The sequence below is a fragment of the Coptis chinensis genome, chromosome 2 (genome assembly GCF_015680905.1).
Source record: "Coptis chinensis isolate HL-2020 chromosome 2, ASM1568090v1, whole genome shotgun sequence".
Taxonomy (NCBI): domain Eukaryota; kingdom Viridiplantae; phylum Streptophyta; class Magnoliopsida; order Ranunculales; family Ranunculaceae; genus Coptis; species Coptis chinensis.
In genome coordinates this window covers 76,894,058-76,911,139 of record NC_141457.1, presented here as the reverse complement: position 1 = coordinate 76,911,139, position 17,082 = coordinate 76,894,058, and the positions used below count along the sequence as shown (strand labels likewise).

At 37.4% G+C, this 17,082-nt stretch overlaps 1 protein-coding gene and 1 pseudogene across 2 annotated transcripts; one reads left to right on the top strand and one right to left on the bottom strand.

Annotated features, from left to right (window-relative positions):
- Window positions 1-8,929: 8,929 nt before the first annotated feature.
- On the top strand, window positions 8,930-10,620 carry LOC147517939 (CBL-interacting serine/threonine-protein kinase 11 pseudogene; annotated as a pseudogene). The gene has a single exon (XR_015211639.1). The product of XR_015211639.1 is annotated as a CBL-interacting serine/threonine-protein kinase 11 pseudogene (transcript).
- Window positions 10,621-12,166: 1,546 nt separating this feature from the next.
- LSF2 (dual specificity protein phosphatase (DsPTP1) family protein) lies at window positions 12,167-16,759 on the bottom strand. Its single transcript, XM_086589966.1, is given in 6 exon segments — window positions 12,167-12,592; window positions 13,018-13,230; window positions 13,785-13,955; window positions 15,141-15,346; window positions 16,342-16,588; window positions 16,625-16,759. Coding segments are annotated over 5 exon segments (846 nt in total). The 5' UTR covers window positions 16,643-16,759; the 3' UTR covers window positions 12,167-12,592; window positions 13,018-13,026.
- Between the last annotated feature and the right edge of the window lie 323 nt (window positions 16,760-17,082).

Here is a 17,082-nt window from a genome sequence, read left to right as displayed (position 1 = left end):
AACAATGTTGATTAGCCCTACAAGCATCCTCGTATTTCTCAATCTTTCCTGTCGCTGCTCTATTAGCTGTTTCTCCCACCTCAAAGACTCCATTCCCAAGCCCTACCAACGAAGATGTTCTAGTTACATCAACACATGCATGTTTCCCTCAGACCAACTGTAGATCAATACATCCGCAGGCCGAAGCGTCGATCTACCCTCATTCGGATCAGTGAGAAAATTGATAGGAGCCTCCTTCTCTACTTGTACCCCAGTTCTCTAAAATGCATAACATAAAATGTCTCTAACATGATCATGTCGATATTTGAAACCTAGAAAATGTCTACAATGTACTGTATAGTCCCTGAAAGCATCTAGTTTACTCTTTTGGCAAATAGGGCATAGACTACCCTCAGGGTACAAAAGAATCATGAGACGGTACCAGAGAATAGAACGATACTCCAACAGTGACATACGCTGTCCAAGTCCCTCTATCGGAATAGCAAGTAGAAAATCCTTTGTGTGTTCTGACTGCAAGCATCCAATGACTGCTTTTTGATGAGCAGATAACTCAAACTCCCTCTCAAGACCAGCAACAATCTTACTGTAGAACGCTTCTGCCAAAACGGGGACGGTAGCATTTATAGCCAAAGAATTGAGGTCAAAATCGGGTAGACAGAGACTCCATGCACTACTAGCAATAACAAGAATCTCATCCAACGGCATTGGACCACAACTCCTAAGAATATGGTTCTGAAGCTCTTAAGTCTGACAACGGGAAGTGAATAGGTATGTATTTTTCCCTATTTGCGTTGGGTTTTTTTAGTGCGAATGAATAGGTATGTATCAAAGGTTTTTCTGGGAAGTGAGGGTATGCCAGGGTGTACCTAGCTCCGCCACTGAACATGGAGAGGCCTCTATGAAGAGTACTTTAATGAAAACCAAAATGTCAAATCGGATTTGTCTCAACCACATTAATGAAAAACCAATTGGCAGTTACTAGATTTACGAATGTATGATAATCTCTCAACCATACAGTCATGGAGATTTTCTTTTACAATGATTTTTTTTCCTAAATTTGCTAATTTTTGTATTAAGAAGGAAAAAGGAAAGGTGGGATTGGTTGTGTACCCCTCTCCTCATGGGAGAGGTTGAAACTGTTATGGGTTATAGCAGACCTAAACTTGCATTCATTTTAATTATCTGCTATACACAGTTCCTTTTGCATCATTTTCCACTATTACATGCAAATCATCCTCTAGAGGACCTATATATAGTACAAAATTCCTATAGAGCTCATATCTACTAACTTGACCAACGAATGTCAAGAACTTTATTTCCCTCCCTATAAACATCACGAACCACAATAGAGTCAAAGTCTCTTATGTGATTATCTATAGCTTGCATAACATTCCTACAAGCATTACCACGGAATAGCTTCATTTCTATTAACTATTTGCCTTTGCGACGAGAGTCATAGTTTACCATCAAATGCCGAATGCCAATCATCGAGATACCTTCGGACCTTCGGCAATTCCATTAAGCTCTTGAAGCAAAGTATTGATCTTTGAGTAGAACTTCCTCTAGTAGACCAATAAAACTACTCCTTTTTCATCTCTAAGGATACCTCCAAATCCTGTTTTATTTGGTGACAAAGTAACATCAAAGTTTAACATCGCAGTGGTGGTAAAGGCTTATTCCATATGTATTGTTTGCACGTTGTGGCTTCATACATAATTGAACACCAAGATCTTTGCAAAAAGATCTAGCGGACAACATTGTCGAGACCTCTTTTACAACTTTCTCAAGATATAACTTCATCTTTCTCTGAATATCATTTGTAACTTGCAAGGTGGTGTGACTCTTGTACTTGAATCTCCTACAATTCTTCTCATTCCATATAGCATAGACAGTTGCATTTATCATAGCTCTTAGAATTTCAGAATCAGTAGTGGAACCTCTAGTCCTTCTCATAAGAGTGTACCATTCATGATTAGATTCCTTAACCAAAGGATCCAACCCCATATGCCTCTTGACTTCAGACCAAATTGTTTTAGTAAACTGATGAGAATGATGAGAATTCTCTTTATCATTATTACATAAGCAACACTCTGAGTGATGTAAAATATTCCTCTTTATAAGCATGTCTTGAGTGGATAGACAACCACTAAACAATTGCCAGGTAATAAAAGAGTGTTTTGGAATGGCAAATTTCCCCCATACCAGTTTGTACCATTTAACTTTCTCTCTTATCTTTTTAAGGCTCATGTAGGCAGATTTAGTGGAAAATAGCCTAGTTGACGTTTCAGTCCATACCACAGAGTCCTCAGCAACCAAATCATTAATCACAACACTCATAATGAGATTTTTTAGCTCACCAGAAGGTAAATTAAGAACTAACTCATTCCAATGCCCATCCGTGATTAGTTCACTAACCTTTGCATCATCATAAAGGTGAATAAGATGTTTTGTTTGAGAGTTGTTCACTAGAAGCTCCTTAGGACACCAAGGATGATTCCACACATTAGTCTTTTCACCTTTAGCTATAGTGCATCTCATATATCTAGCTGCAGTCTTTCTATGTTTCAAGATACATCTCCATACCCAAGAGCAATCTTGAAGAATCTTTATAGACCAGAAGTTCTTACCTCTAAGATGGTATTCCCACACCCATTCACTCCATAGAGTATCCTCCCTTGATGCAATTTTGAAAATCAAACCACAGTAGGCAGCCACATTCCAAACTTTTAAGTCCACAATATTCAACCCACCCTCCATCTTGCTATACCTTATAGTTCCATGACTTGCCTTGTGCAATTTTTTGTCCATGCTAGGACCAGACCAAAGAAACCTATTCATTATCTAGGAAACAAAATTTACTACTCCACTAGGCAAAATAAAGATTTTTGCCCAATAGGTATGTAAAGAAGAAAGGACTGATTGTATTAACTGAAGTCTACCAGCAAAAGTAAGAGACCTATTCTTCCAATTTGTTACTCTACCTGTAATAATTTCTATCAGAGGTAAACAGTCTTGAGGTCCAATTCTTGATGCCGAAAGAGGGAGCCCAAGATACTTAACATGAGGTGTAACATGTCTAAACCCAAGCAAACCTGAGAAGCAAGGCTTTACTAATATCAAGGCTGATGCTTCCCGTAAGTAAAGTAGTCTTTGAAACATTCAATTTCAGACCTGTGAGAGCTGAGAAAGATTTCAGCACTTCACTAACACCCTTCAATGAATCTCCTTCCCCTTTACAGAAAATAAGAACATCATCAGCAAAGCACAGGTGTATAACTTGTACTCTCCTACACTTTGAGTGGTAAGCAATACTTTTATCTCAAGAATCGCTTGCTTTAGAAGACTGCCTAACACCTCCATAATGAGAACAAACAAATATGGTGATAGGGGATCACCTTGTCTGATGCCTTTCATACCATCAAAATATCCTTGAGGGTAACCATTAACAAGGATTGAGAAACAAGGAGAAGTGTAGCACATTTTCATCCACCCTATAAACTTAGTAGCTAGGGAATCGAAATCTAAACATAATCTTTTCAATAGCATCCCAACTCAGAGAGTCATAGGCTTTCTAAATATCAATCTTAATAGAACATCGAGCAGCACCATGTACTCTATTATAACCTCTAAGAAGCTCATGAGCAAGAAGAAGATTATCTTGTATAGCTCTACCGAGCACAAAAGCAGATTGATTTAATCCAACTAAAGTTGAGATATGAAGCTTCAATCTATTACTGATAATTTTAGAGATGCATTTGTAAATAACATTACAACATGCAATGGGCCGAAACTCATCAATCATGGAGGGTTTATGCAGTTTAGGAATGAGACATAAAAAGGTAGAATTGGTACCTTTATGAATGTGGCTTTGCATAAAAGCAGACTTGACAGCCCTTATGAAATCATCACCTATGATATTCCAAACTTTCTTGAAAACATATATACATTATATCCATCAGGCCCTGGTGAACTATTATCTTTCATAGAGAAAAATGCTTATTTAATTTCTTCATGCCTAATATCTTCATAGGGTTCCCTTGCCACTACTTCATCTACTTCATTTCTCAACTATAAATCTTCCAGTTGAGCATTACATATAGAATCTAAAACCTCTCCCAGTAAAGACTTATAATAGCTTATGAAAGCTTGAGAAATATCTTCCTGACCTTGTAATCTATTACCTGAGATCCTCCACTGCCCATATGAAATTCCTATTCTTATTCTCTTTAATAGCATTGTGGAAAAAAGCATTACATTTGTCCCCATACATAATCCAATCACATTCAGTTCTCTGTTTAAAATCCACTTCTTCCATCTCTAAAAGTAAACTCATCTCGATCCTGGACTCTCTTTCCCTGAAGTACAGTGCTGAATTCAAAGGTTGTTGTTGTTGTATCATTTTTTGAATTTGCTTGAGGTCATCTCTTGCAACCTCAAGCCTATTTTGCAAATCTGATAGGTGTCTCCTAGCCCACCCTTTCAATTTGGACTTAACAATCTTCAGCTTATGTGTTAACACATACATATGATTACTATAAACTCCAGTGTCCCAACACAATTGTATAGTCTGTTGAAAATCAGGGTGCAGAGCCCAGTAATTACAAAACCTGAAAGGAAAAGAACATTTCTCTCTTTCAAACATAGATATAACCATTGGAGAATGATCAGAAATGCCTTGAGTATGAAATTCCACCAGAGAATTAGAAAAAGCATAAAGCCATAGAGAGTTGATCAACACTCTATCTATCTTGGAATATTTTCTGACATCCTCATCAAAATTTGTCCAAGTAAAGAAACAACCTGAGGATTTGAGGTATGTTAGACCAGAATTAGAAACAAAATTAGCAAAAGGTGTTGTCTCTCTAGGGTGGACAGGTTCACCCCCAACTCTTTCATGAGAGTAAAGCACATTATTGAAATCTCCTATCAAAACCCAAGGTTCATTCAAAGATAAACTCATGTTTCTTAATTCAGTCCACAATTGTCCTCTTTGTCTCTTACTATTACTTGCATACACCATTGTAAGAAAAAAAGAAGTATTATTATGAAGATAAGTCACCTTACAATGTAAGAAATGTGCAGACTTCTTAATCATTGTAACAACTACCATCTTGTCATCCTACATTATCCAAATTCTACCACTTGCATCACTAGCGTAATTATGCAAGAATTGCCAAGAAGGGCAACACACTCTCTTAATTCCATCACAATTAACTTGTCTAAAACTTTTGTTTCCAACAAACTTATCAGACAAACTTTATTCTTCATTATAAAACTATTAATTTCTTTAGCTTTAGCAACTTGATTCATCCCCCTAACATTTCATGCACAAAGGTTCATTTCCATGTATTTGGAGATTTTTTCTTTTTACCTTTGGACCAGTTTTTGTCCTTTCCTCTCTTCTCTATAACTGGTGATACCACTTCATCTATAACCCTTCTCTGCACTTTCGTCTTGGATTTTGCTGACCGTTGTTGTACCGAGCTCGCAGAACTAGTAGTTCCTGCCTCTACAACACTTGTAACCCTCGCTAGCATAGTGTTTGTCCTTAACATCTCATCTATTTCATGATTAGAAAATAAGTCATCTTCTTTTTCCAAAATGTCATCTTCTAGTTCTTCATTACTATCTCCTAGAGCTGCAAATTGATTCCTCTCTTCAAGGCATTGCCTTACGCTTGCTCTGTCCTCCATGGCATTTGTGTTGCCACTATTATGAATCCTAGGATTGCTTGGAGCAACATTTTGCTCTCCCTGTTGCTCTTCATTTATTGTTTCTTGCCTAGGTGATAGGAACCTAGTGTGTATTCCTTAAGCTTGTGTCCTTGTTTCTCCTCTGGCTTCCTGTAGTTAAGGTGTGTGCCACCTGACCCTCACTTGTAGCTCTTATTGGAGTAACATTAGGTAGGGCTGGCAATGGGTTGGATTGGTCCGGATATATGCAAATCCAAAACCAATCCGCTTTTCAACAATACAGACCCAGAATCGGACCCGACCTGAACGGATATTTGAGTTAGAGAACCAGAACCGAACCGAAAACTTATTTTTTGATTCCGGATCCGATCTGTTCCGAACCAATAAACTCAATTTCAACCCGGTGAACCGAGTTTTTTATAATAGGATCCTAATTTTCGTTATATAAATATTAAATAATTTTTTTTGCTAAACACAAAAACAAGGTACACAAATCCAAAAGGCATAATAAATTATTTGAAATCCAAATTTGTAAGGGAGGGTTTTCATTTAGATAGAAACCATTTTTTTATTATATAAAAAAATATCGTAATATTACATATATATTTTGCATATCTTATTTTGAACCTTTAAATATTGCATAAGGTAATAGAAATATATGGTGAAGGAAAATTATGAAGAATAAGACTAAAAATTTTAATTGGATCAAGCCCATAACGGTTCGGTACATACTTAATCCAGAACCAATCCAATAAGAGTCTGGTTTTGATTTTCAAGACCCAGAACCGGTCCAATATACTAACTACCTATCCCAGACCCGTTTTTATTGGTTCGGACCGGATCGGGTATCGGTTCTTACCCGACCCATTGCCAGCCCTGACATTAGGTACCATAGCATGGTTCCTTGTTGGTATTTCTGTTTCACTCCTTGTGACTCTCTCTGTAACTGCTGCTATTACTGTTTTTGCTTCACTTCTTTCTACTACTGCTACTGCTATTTCTGATCCACTTCCTACTGTTGTTATATTTTTTTCACCTGCATCCTCATTTACATTTCGTACATTAATCTCTTTATTTGGACACTTCAGTTCCTTGTGTCCAAGTTTGTTGCATATAGCTGGAAGCCACATATACTCAACCATAACTTCAGCAACTACGCCTCTTCCCATTCTCAGTCTAATTGTATCAGGATATTTAGTACCTACAAGCACTTCAACACATATCTTTGCATAATCTAGCCTTAAGTTTTTCTGATTCGCCTCATCCCAACAATGAGGTTTCCATATTCTACGTCCAACAAAGCTCATGCCTGCTTTGGTCCATAGCTATTTTGGAACTTTCCATAACTTTACCCATATATGAAGGGTAGTCATACTTTTTTTTTGTGTTTCCAAATCTTCTGTCCATGGTCAAACCATGAAAACTCTTCCCGCAATAAAAAGAGGCCCTTTTTCTAGAACGCTTTGCCTATCCTCATCATCATAAAACTTGAAATATAACAACTCATGATCCGTAGCAATATCATATTGTACTTTAGTTTTCCAAGATCTCTCTAGGACATTTTTAACCACTGGAAAAGGTAGACGTTTGTCCACAAAGAAACCCACCAAGTGCTCTCTCCACTTTTCACAACCTTCTTCAAGTATGTCTTTTGGAACATCAATCACATCTAGATCCATGTCTGTTTCAATCCAGTCCAGTTGACCACTGGAAAAGTTTGTGGTTGGGTTTGAGAATAGAAAACTCCAAGTCATATCTTGTGTTGTTGTGCCACCCTCTAATCCTTCTGGAGTGTTCATTTTAACAGAACAACTAAAAGAGAAAAGGAATACCCACTTATAGAGATCTCATTCTTTACCTAACGAGGATAGTTATTCAATGATCAAAACATCAACTTTGTTAAAAGAAGAGAGAAGTTTCCAATGAATAACTATCTCTGCGAGGAGTATGAGTGAACAAGCACCAGACAGTAATTAAGATTCCAACCGTTCACTCACTCGAAAGTCTAGGTGAAACCTTAACGAGGATAATACGCTAAGAGTTGTTTTTCGCCTTATAAAACGTACTTTTAAAGAGTAATAAAAGTCCTATATAAACGTTAATTAGAGCATCTTTAGGAGCAATCTAAAAAAACACAATTTTTTTTAACCAAACCAAACACCAAACCGAAAAAACACCAACCAACTTTAAGAGCAATATCAAATATTCGACATCAAATGAGGTGGTTTTGGATAAACCGCGCCATATAGCCCATGCGACTTTCTCAAAACCGCACTACTGAAGCCCATCTTAGAAGCCCAAGCCCAAGCCCACGCGGTTTTCCCAAAACCGCGCGATGTGTCGCACATCAAATGACGTAGTTTTTGCAAAACCGCGTGATTGAAGCCCACTGTTTAGCCCAAGCCCATGCGGTGTTAGAAAAACCACGCAGTTTTTCCAAAACCGCAAGAGAGATTTGATACAATACTAAAACTGGAACCAAATTTTGGCTGATTTGGTGTTTGGTTTGGTGTTTTCATCAATATGTGTTTCTCCTGAAAATGAAAAAACATCACATTGTTGAAAATTTGGTATTTGATGCTAGGAAAGTATCTCACTTAAAAATGCTCTTAGTGCGCTTCAGAGTTAATTAAAGTGTGAAGCTCTAGAGAACTACTCGAACTATCAAACACTGTAAAATTCTAGAGTACGCAAACTGTACTTGCGCTATAAAATCTGGACCCTCCCATAATCAGGCAAGGGATGAGGGTGTATTACATGGCAGTCCATAACGAAGGCTCTATGCCAGCGCACCCATAATCCCGCGTACTCTAACAGCTCTATATAATGAATATAAGTGTGAACTCTGCAAAAACAAACCGAAAGGTAACGTTGGTTCCCAAGAACATCACATTCCCGGAATAATTGAAACATTAACTAAGGTATCCTTTTCTACAGGGCAAGCTTTGCACGTGTATGCTTTTACAGAATACAGATGCCTTTAAGTGTTACCCTTTCTTCTTTGTTTCATGCTATCAGCAGATCTAAGGGTGCCACGTTTTAAAGTAGGATAACATGTAGAGTAATGTCTATGTTTTCTACAATTTTGATTTCACCTAAATCAAATATATATGGCCATTTCTTTCCTCTATTATCCGAATATCCGATAATATTGACAATATAGTTTCACTTTAAAAAAAGGAGAACCAATAACTACGGCAGTACTTCTTTGTCATAGGAGACTTGTAAACCCAAATGACTTCAGCAAGTACTTTTCAGAATTCAGATAAACAGGTTAAGTCAAGAATGTCTATAAACCCTATTTTAAGTTGGAAGTTTAGAACCACAACAATCCTCTCTCCGTAAATATCTCCATCCATAAGAAGCATACAACCTCATCTCATTCTTCAAAAGAAAGTCTTCGAATTCCAGTGTTTTTCCTAGCTAGTTGTGCAAAAAACAATGGAAGATTATGGCGATGCTACTACATCAGAACCACCAGACGAAATATCGTCGAGAAACACATTATTCGGTAAATACCAAGTCGGAAAATTGCTCGGACGTGGTGCGTTCGCGAAGGTTTACCATGCAAGGAACGTTCAGTCAGGAGAAAATGTTGCTATCAAGTGCATTAGCAAGCAGAAAATTGTTAAAGGTGGCCTAGTTTCTCAAATTAAGCGCGAAATCGAAGTCATGCGACGCATGCATCATCGTAACATCGTAAAACTTTTCGAAGTTCTTGCAACCAAGACGAAGATTTATTTTGTAATGGAGCTTGTTATAGGTGGCGAGCTTTTGATAAAATTTCAGCCAAAGGAAGGTTAAGTGAAGATATGAGCCGTCGGTATTTTCAGCAGCTGATTTCAGCCGTCGGGTATTGTCATTCTCATGGTGTGTTTCATAGAGATTTGAAACCGGAAAATTTGCTACTTGATGAAAGTGGAAATTTGAAAGTTTCGGATTTCGGATTAAGTGCTGTTACGGAACAAGTCCGAAATGACGGGCTGTTACACACACTTTGCGGAACGCCGGCTTATGTAGCACCCGAAATCCTGGCGAAAAGAGGTTACGATGGCCCGAAGGTTGATATTTGGTCGTGTGGAATTATTCTTTATGTTTTGAACGCTGGTTATTTGCCTTTCAATAATCCGAATCTCATGGTTATGTATCGGAAAATTTATAAAGGAGATTTTCGGTGCCCGAGATGGATGTCACCCGATTTAAAACGATTTTTATCTCGTCTTCTCGACCCGAATTCTGAAACAAGGATCACGATCAATGAGATTTTGCGCGATCCGTGGTTCAATAAGGGGTGTCACAAAGAAAGTGAGGAAAGTTTCGGTTACATTTCGGAAAAGGAGGACGGAAAAGATACATTCTTGAACGCATTCGACTTAATTTCGTTTTCGTCGGGTTTCGATTTATCGGGTTTATTCAGCGATTCACGTGATTCGGTGGATGATGAACGATTTGTATCGGCCGAAACGCCCGAGAATATAATTGAGAAGATTGAGGAAATGGGAAAGCAAGAAAATGTAACCGTGTTACGAAACGAGTGGCATTTGGTATTTGAAGGACAGAATGGTAATTTGGTTGTTGAAATTGAAGTTTACCGGTTGACCGAGAGTTTAGTGGTTGTGGAGATACGGTCGTATGAAGGTATGTGGGGAAAGAAACTCAGCAGCTTGATTGATCAATCGTATTCTAGTGAACCGGAATCATCGGTATCCAGTGAGTTGGATGATGATTGGTGTGATGATGGCGAAAAAGATTTAAGTACTTAATAAAGTCTTGCACAATAGGCATGTTCCATACTTCCATGTGTTTGTTAATGTACATATTTAGATCAGTTGAAATGTTATTAAGTTGTAATCTATAACTATGAACACATGTAAGCAAAGGAAAATATATATGAAACAAATACCAAGCACCAGTCATTCACTCGGAATATTGTTGTACTTATTATTACTACTTTGTTCATATAAAAGATATAAAAATTACTTCTCGACTGAAGGTATGCTTCAAATCTCAATCTACTTGTCTGTTCAGTCATATTTTCACAGTTCAAAACTTAATTTCCTGATGAACTACACTGGATTTTTCTTGAATTATGCCTACGTTTTAGTTCCAAATCTTTAAAGACCAAGTATTTTGTCACAAACCTCCTACAGCAACAGGATGTAATTGTTTTGACGAAGGACCCGCTGCATCTGTACAGTTTTGAGCTATACAAAGTTACAAATACTTTCAAAATTTCTGTCATATTTAATTCATCAGTATTTTCACCGATATAGATATACTGAACCTTCACTAAATGGTTAACTGGATAGGTCAGCTCTTAGAACCAGAACTTGCTAATTGCCATATCAAATTATTGCCCCATTAGTATACCAGCTACATTATAGACGAAATATGGATAGATTTTGGAATGCCAGCCCCACAGCAGTCAAGCCATTGAAAGTGTGGTTCAGTTTATTTTGATTCCATTCCATTACATTAATGCACCCTTATCATTTCCATTCCTTGAGGGCATGGCCGCATGAGGAGTGATTATTGATAGGGATTGACGATTAGCTAAAAGCCTCAAACAAGGCTATTTGAGGTATGGTGAAGCGATACTGTGTTTAGAAGGAAGCACTTTCTAAAAATCAACTAGTAACAACTAACAAGTTACTATCAAGTGAGCAAAAGGGGAAAAAGAATATTGTTCGAACAAAAGATTTAGTAATCATTGAGGTATTGTGTTAACTAAAGAAGGTAACTAAAGCATATCTGCCGAGTATTATAGTAGACTAGAGATTGCTTAAACGATTCACATATGGACATGGACATTCAACCATTTTCTCTTAGCATTTCGTTTGCCAGCTCTTGGCCAGTAAGTTCACTCAATGTTGGTTGGATTAATAAATGTGCACCCCAAGCATGTCTTCCCTTAAGCGTAGGCCGAGAATTAGCTTTACTCAAGTCTCAAGCCAAGAAGATCATTTCTCGCCAAACACACGAGACAAGCACCAATGAATGGTGCGTTAAAAGAGCCAAACCCACGAGACAAGGACCAATGAATGGTGCGTTAAAAGAGCCAAACCCACGAGACAAGGACCAATGAATGGGCTGTCTCTCCATAATCAATCCAATTCACAATTAGAGATTTGTGACTTTCACAATTCATACAAGACATTTCCATACATGCGGCAGAAGCACCTAAAGTAACTGTGTTCATGAATGGACGATGTTGTTGGTGTGGTCCTGCTATGAGTGCTATCCACGCATCTTCGACCGCTCAACAAACACCAGTTCTGACCAGTTAATCCAACTAGTCTGATGGAATGAACACTGAACTGATAATTCATTTTAGATATATAGAGAACATAATTTGCCAGAAAGTAGCCCACATTTCCTATAACAAAACTTCCCAAGGGCAGAACAATCTATGCTATCTGCCCTAACCATTTGCCACTTTTGTATAGCAGTACTGCATTATGACATGTCTCATAAACTCCAAATGGGAGAGCTCAGATACCCAACCTCGCTCATCACAAGCTTATATACCTGACTTAAAAATGTAATCACTTTCGTAATAGTATATTCAGCACATACTTATACAAAGACCTTCTTTGCATCAAAACACTAAAACAAGGTATTTGGTGGACTTTATTCCTGCTGCAGCGACATATCTGGCCACGGGTGCTGTCTCTCTGCCATGATTTTATACATCTGAAAGATTAACTAATATACAGGAACTATATATCAAATTGGAATGTTCTAATTTCGATTCTCTTGGGCATTCAAATTGGATAGTTATGATAAAATGGCCTCCACATTTATGAGTTGTCCAACTGTTGGTTCGTCCTCTTGCTCCCTGCAAGTTAGCCCCTCCGAGTAAAAGCTGTGGACAGACCTAGGCAACATTATCAGGAAACCTGTTCAAAAATGGTAAAAAGATTTAAACTAATATGACTAAGAATCCTTCAAAATAAAGCGAAAACTGGGAGAAGTATGAGATTAACTCAAGTCAAACATGGCAAGTAAAGAATTAAGGTTGATTTACCAATTGAAATGCCAAACTCGTTTAGTTGGTGACTATAGCAGTCGATGAAACTTATTAAAATGGATATTTTTATGATGCACTGACCAGTATAAATGTCATTACGCAATGCGAATCTAGAAAAAAAAAAAAAAAAAACTGAGAAATTATAAATTTCAGAAAATAGTCAGTAGTCACCATTGGCCTGAAAAAAGTTGTGGATTTCCCATGTCACGAGCTTACTACTTGAACCTCTAGTTAATGTATTAGAGAGACCAGTGAAAACTACACCATCTTGGGGTAATAATAAATTGTGGCTACCTGTATTCTCTAAGTTCCACGGAGAGCACGAACTTGCTCCTGAATCAAATTCCTCTCCCACTCTGCTACATCCTCAAAAGCATGTTCTGGAAGGCTCTCAAAAGGTTCTTTCCAAGGATCATTCTTGGCTAGATCATAAGTAGCTCCACGTATTGCGCTCTTGTTTGGGCCACAAGGCCTCTTCGACGTAAGTGCTGCATAGGCTGTCTTCAGCTGCTCAATAAGTACAACAATTAATGAAACAGTTTTCTGTGCTTGCAAAATATGCAAACAGTTCTACAAGAATACAAGCAAAACTAAATTGCATGATTCATAAGGCTTCAAAATTGCTAACATAGGCAAGCAACATCTAGTTCGTCCAGAAATTAACAGCCTATCAAGCAAATATTGTGCAGTAATAAAGGTTATAATGCGGACCTTTCCCTTCATAATATTAACAGCTCAAATATTGTAATCTGCAGATATTGGCACGTATGCCAAGCAGGGAGTTCAAGCAGAGCAATTTGGTCAAGTCCAGTGTATGAAGATGAACCAAACAGCTCACTTTCTACGATCCAATATACTTTGATTCTCATATTAGTACCTAAAAACTTGGCTAAACAGCAAAAGAACCATAGTAGTATTGCAGACTCATATCACATGTTGGGCCAGAGAAGTCGGCCTTATTGCTGAATCACTGATGTTCTCAGAAACAGCCAATAAATCATATGTAGAAGCTATTCAAAATATTGACCAAATTGATAATTGTATGACGGGTTTAGACTCACATTCATTCCACAAAACCAGAACATATAAGCGATTGCAACAGCTGGAGCCCTCCCTAGCCCAGCAGTACAATGCACTTACACTTTTCCTTTTCCCTCCGATATTGCCCACTCCAATGAAGAAACAGCTTTAGGTAATCCACTTCTCAGTGAATCTGGATCAAAATCTCTTGCCTGAAGATAATATCAAAATGCCCCAAGATGATCTAGTTAGACGTGATAGATATCAGAAGACAACCAAATACATTGTTTGATATTGCCTTATACTCCTTCGGAATTTTTTCTGAATTTTTTCGGAACCTAATATGCTAGCCAAATCCGATCCAATTTTTTTTCGGATTCAAAATATATTTAGGAAATTCGGAAAATTTGGAATACTTGATAAATTTTCAGTTTTTCACAAATCTCTTTACTTTCAATTATTTTTGGAAAAGAAAATTTGACATCACTAAATTTCAAAATATACAATAGCAGTAAAACACTTTGGAACTTCAAAAAAACAATACTTTACATGTAAGGAACTAACAAAAGCCTAATACATGTCAGAGAAGGAGTCAAGTAGTGGCTAGGTTATGTTGTTTATTTTGTTTTTAGAAGTACAAAAAATAGAAAATGAATGAACGGTCAAGATCTAATCAAGTAGACAGTGGAGATTTATTAGTTTATAAGTACATATTTTCGGAATAAATCGGCAATAATATCGGAAATTTCGGATCGACTATATATCGGATCAGTTTTTAGAGTTATATCCGAATCCGATCCAATTTTTTTTCGGAATTTATGGAAATCGGAAAATCGGATATCGGACCATGAAAACTACCACTACACCCAGAGCCGGACCAATTTTGGGTCAGATTTCGGCAAAATCGAAAATTCGGCAAAAAGAGACACCCCTAGTGAAAACAGTCAAATACATTGACACTGTAGGACCTTCCATCACAGTATTCATCACATTGAGGTTGCTCAATATGGGGTACATAGAAACTTGCCGTTGTTACTGAACAGAATGCACAATCAATGAGAACCAGAACAGAATGCGACAAAAACAAGCGGGTGACACCCGACCTTACAACAAATATATTACCAGGACAGAAGACAAACCTATTCCTCTATTTTAGAAAACCGAGAAAAGAAAAAATCATTCAGGACTTGGCATCATCAAGTTAATGGAAGCAATATTGTAAGGATAAACCCTTGAATTTGAAGTGCATACTGTACAGTTCTCTTTAATGTGTAGGAGTGGGAACTCTAAAAAATAGTGTGATTATTTTTAGATTATCTTTTGATAGTAAAGCAATGTGGTTAGTCTCTTTATAAAATCTGACATGTCACCAAAACTATAAAAGAAGATTGGCTTACAGGCCTTCTCATGTGGCGGATACCAAGTTCTTTACATCTTTTGACTATTGACTGCAAGTCAATCTCCCAATACTCAATGTCCTTGTCCTGCTGTAAGTTTAGAATGTAGGCGACATTTTGCTCCTCTTTCAAGTGATCTATGTCTTCAGGCTTTTGAGGTTGGGAGCCCACAATCAAATCATCAGTTATAAGTGTGTAGTTCATTCCTGAGAAAAAATTCAACAAATGTTTTACAACCATATCACAATACAGTTCTTGCTGTAACTGAGAATAAAGAAGACTCTAATAACTGACATTTCCAAGTGGTTAAGACTTGAGAAGTTAAGAGTATAGGCTCAAAGCGATGAACTAAACCCTTCGATACCAATTAAAACCCTTAAAAGCGTATTAAAAGGAATTGTTTGCAATTGCAAGCTGTGCAGAATTTGGACAAACTTCACAAATACGGAGTCGAAGAACGATGAGCAGTTGGTGAATTAGTGCACAAGTACAAGTCCAGCACCAAAATCATTCTATATGGGCATTGGCTGCTAATAGAGGTTTGGCTAAGTAACTATCTCAAATGAAAGTAAATTCTGGTAGTCACAGTCATTAAAGATCTTGAGGGGGCTGTGGGGCAATACAAACAGTACTACATGAGTAATCGGCCAACGGCCATTACCTCTGGGACTTGCATTTCACACTCATAACTAGAATAAACCATTTAAGAACAGTATATCCTACTCAAGTATCTGTTAGGCTATATGGTAAATGTTGCAAGCTGCAAAGCATTAGAGCCTTCTGTTTGAAAGGGTCATTTCTGCAATGCACTATAAGATCCTCCAGATTCTAGTCCAGTAAACAGCTTTTTTGCAGGTCGTAACTTTGAAATGTTTTACTTGGACAAATACTTCCTCGGTTTGCAACATCAAAATTAACGGGGCTGCTAGAGGTGTATACGAAGTTACTGCACAGGAAACCAGGACTGGTTTTGTTCTATATTGAGTTTGAAAGGGGTCTGTCTATGGTCATTTCTTGATTTAAATTTTTATTTACAACTGATCCACTTTTAGCTCAAAAGAAATTGAGCTTTTCGTTATTACTATTTGTTTTATGAAAACACCTTTTCTCAAAAAGAATCTATATCTTTATACTTCTCTCATTCCCAAACAGACTTGCAAAAAGCTAAATGCAATAAGAATTAAGAAAAAATAAAACTCACCCAAAACATGGTGATACTCGTATGGATTTCTCATCATACTCTTCATGGCAGTGTTGTACTCTTCCATCTTGCTCTTATTAGTACTTGTTGGTTTTTCATGAATCTCACTTTCTGATTGAACTTTGCATGATATTCCATTTACATTCATCTTGTTATTAGATAACACTTTAAATTCACAAAAAGATTTCTTCTTCAGTAACAACTCATTTTCAAGTGGAGATGTGAATAGTGAAGCAAACAAACTGTTTTTTTTTTTTTTCGATAATAAAGCAAACAAACTGTTGCTAATAACGAAACCCATCTTCTACTGTTGCTATTATTCGATGGTGGACTTTGTTGTGCGGTGTCGTTGTTTAAGAGCAAGTCCAAGGTCTATCTGCTAAACTGGGCTGCTAAAAGTGACACACAGGCTTTTTAGTTGCCCAGCCAAACTTGACTCTCCAAAATAAAAAAACCAATCCAATCATGTTTTATGTTTTGAAGTGCTAAATGATACGGACGACATAGTTTCTGCCGTCCATCTATTATTTAAAAAAAAAATTTGGGCCGGTTGTTTGTGCGTCCGGTTGAATTTAGGACGACAAAAAAAAAGCCCGCCTCTCCCAAACTTATTATAGAAGGGTCTTAGCGAAGATCTTAACTTTGGCTTGGTTTTCTTTCCTTTCAAATTTAAAGACCCTTTTAAAGATCCCGTTGAAATGACATTTTTGTGGGGAAGTCTTATATTTGCTTTTAGCGACC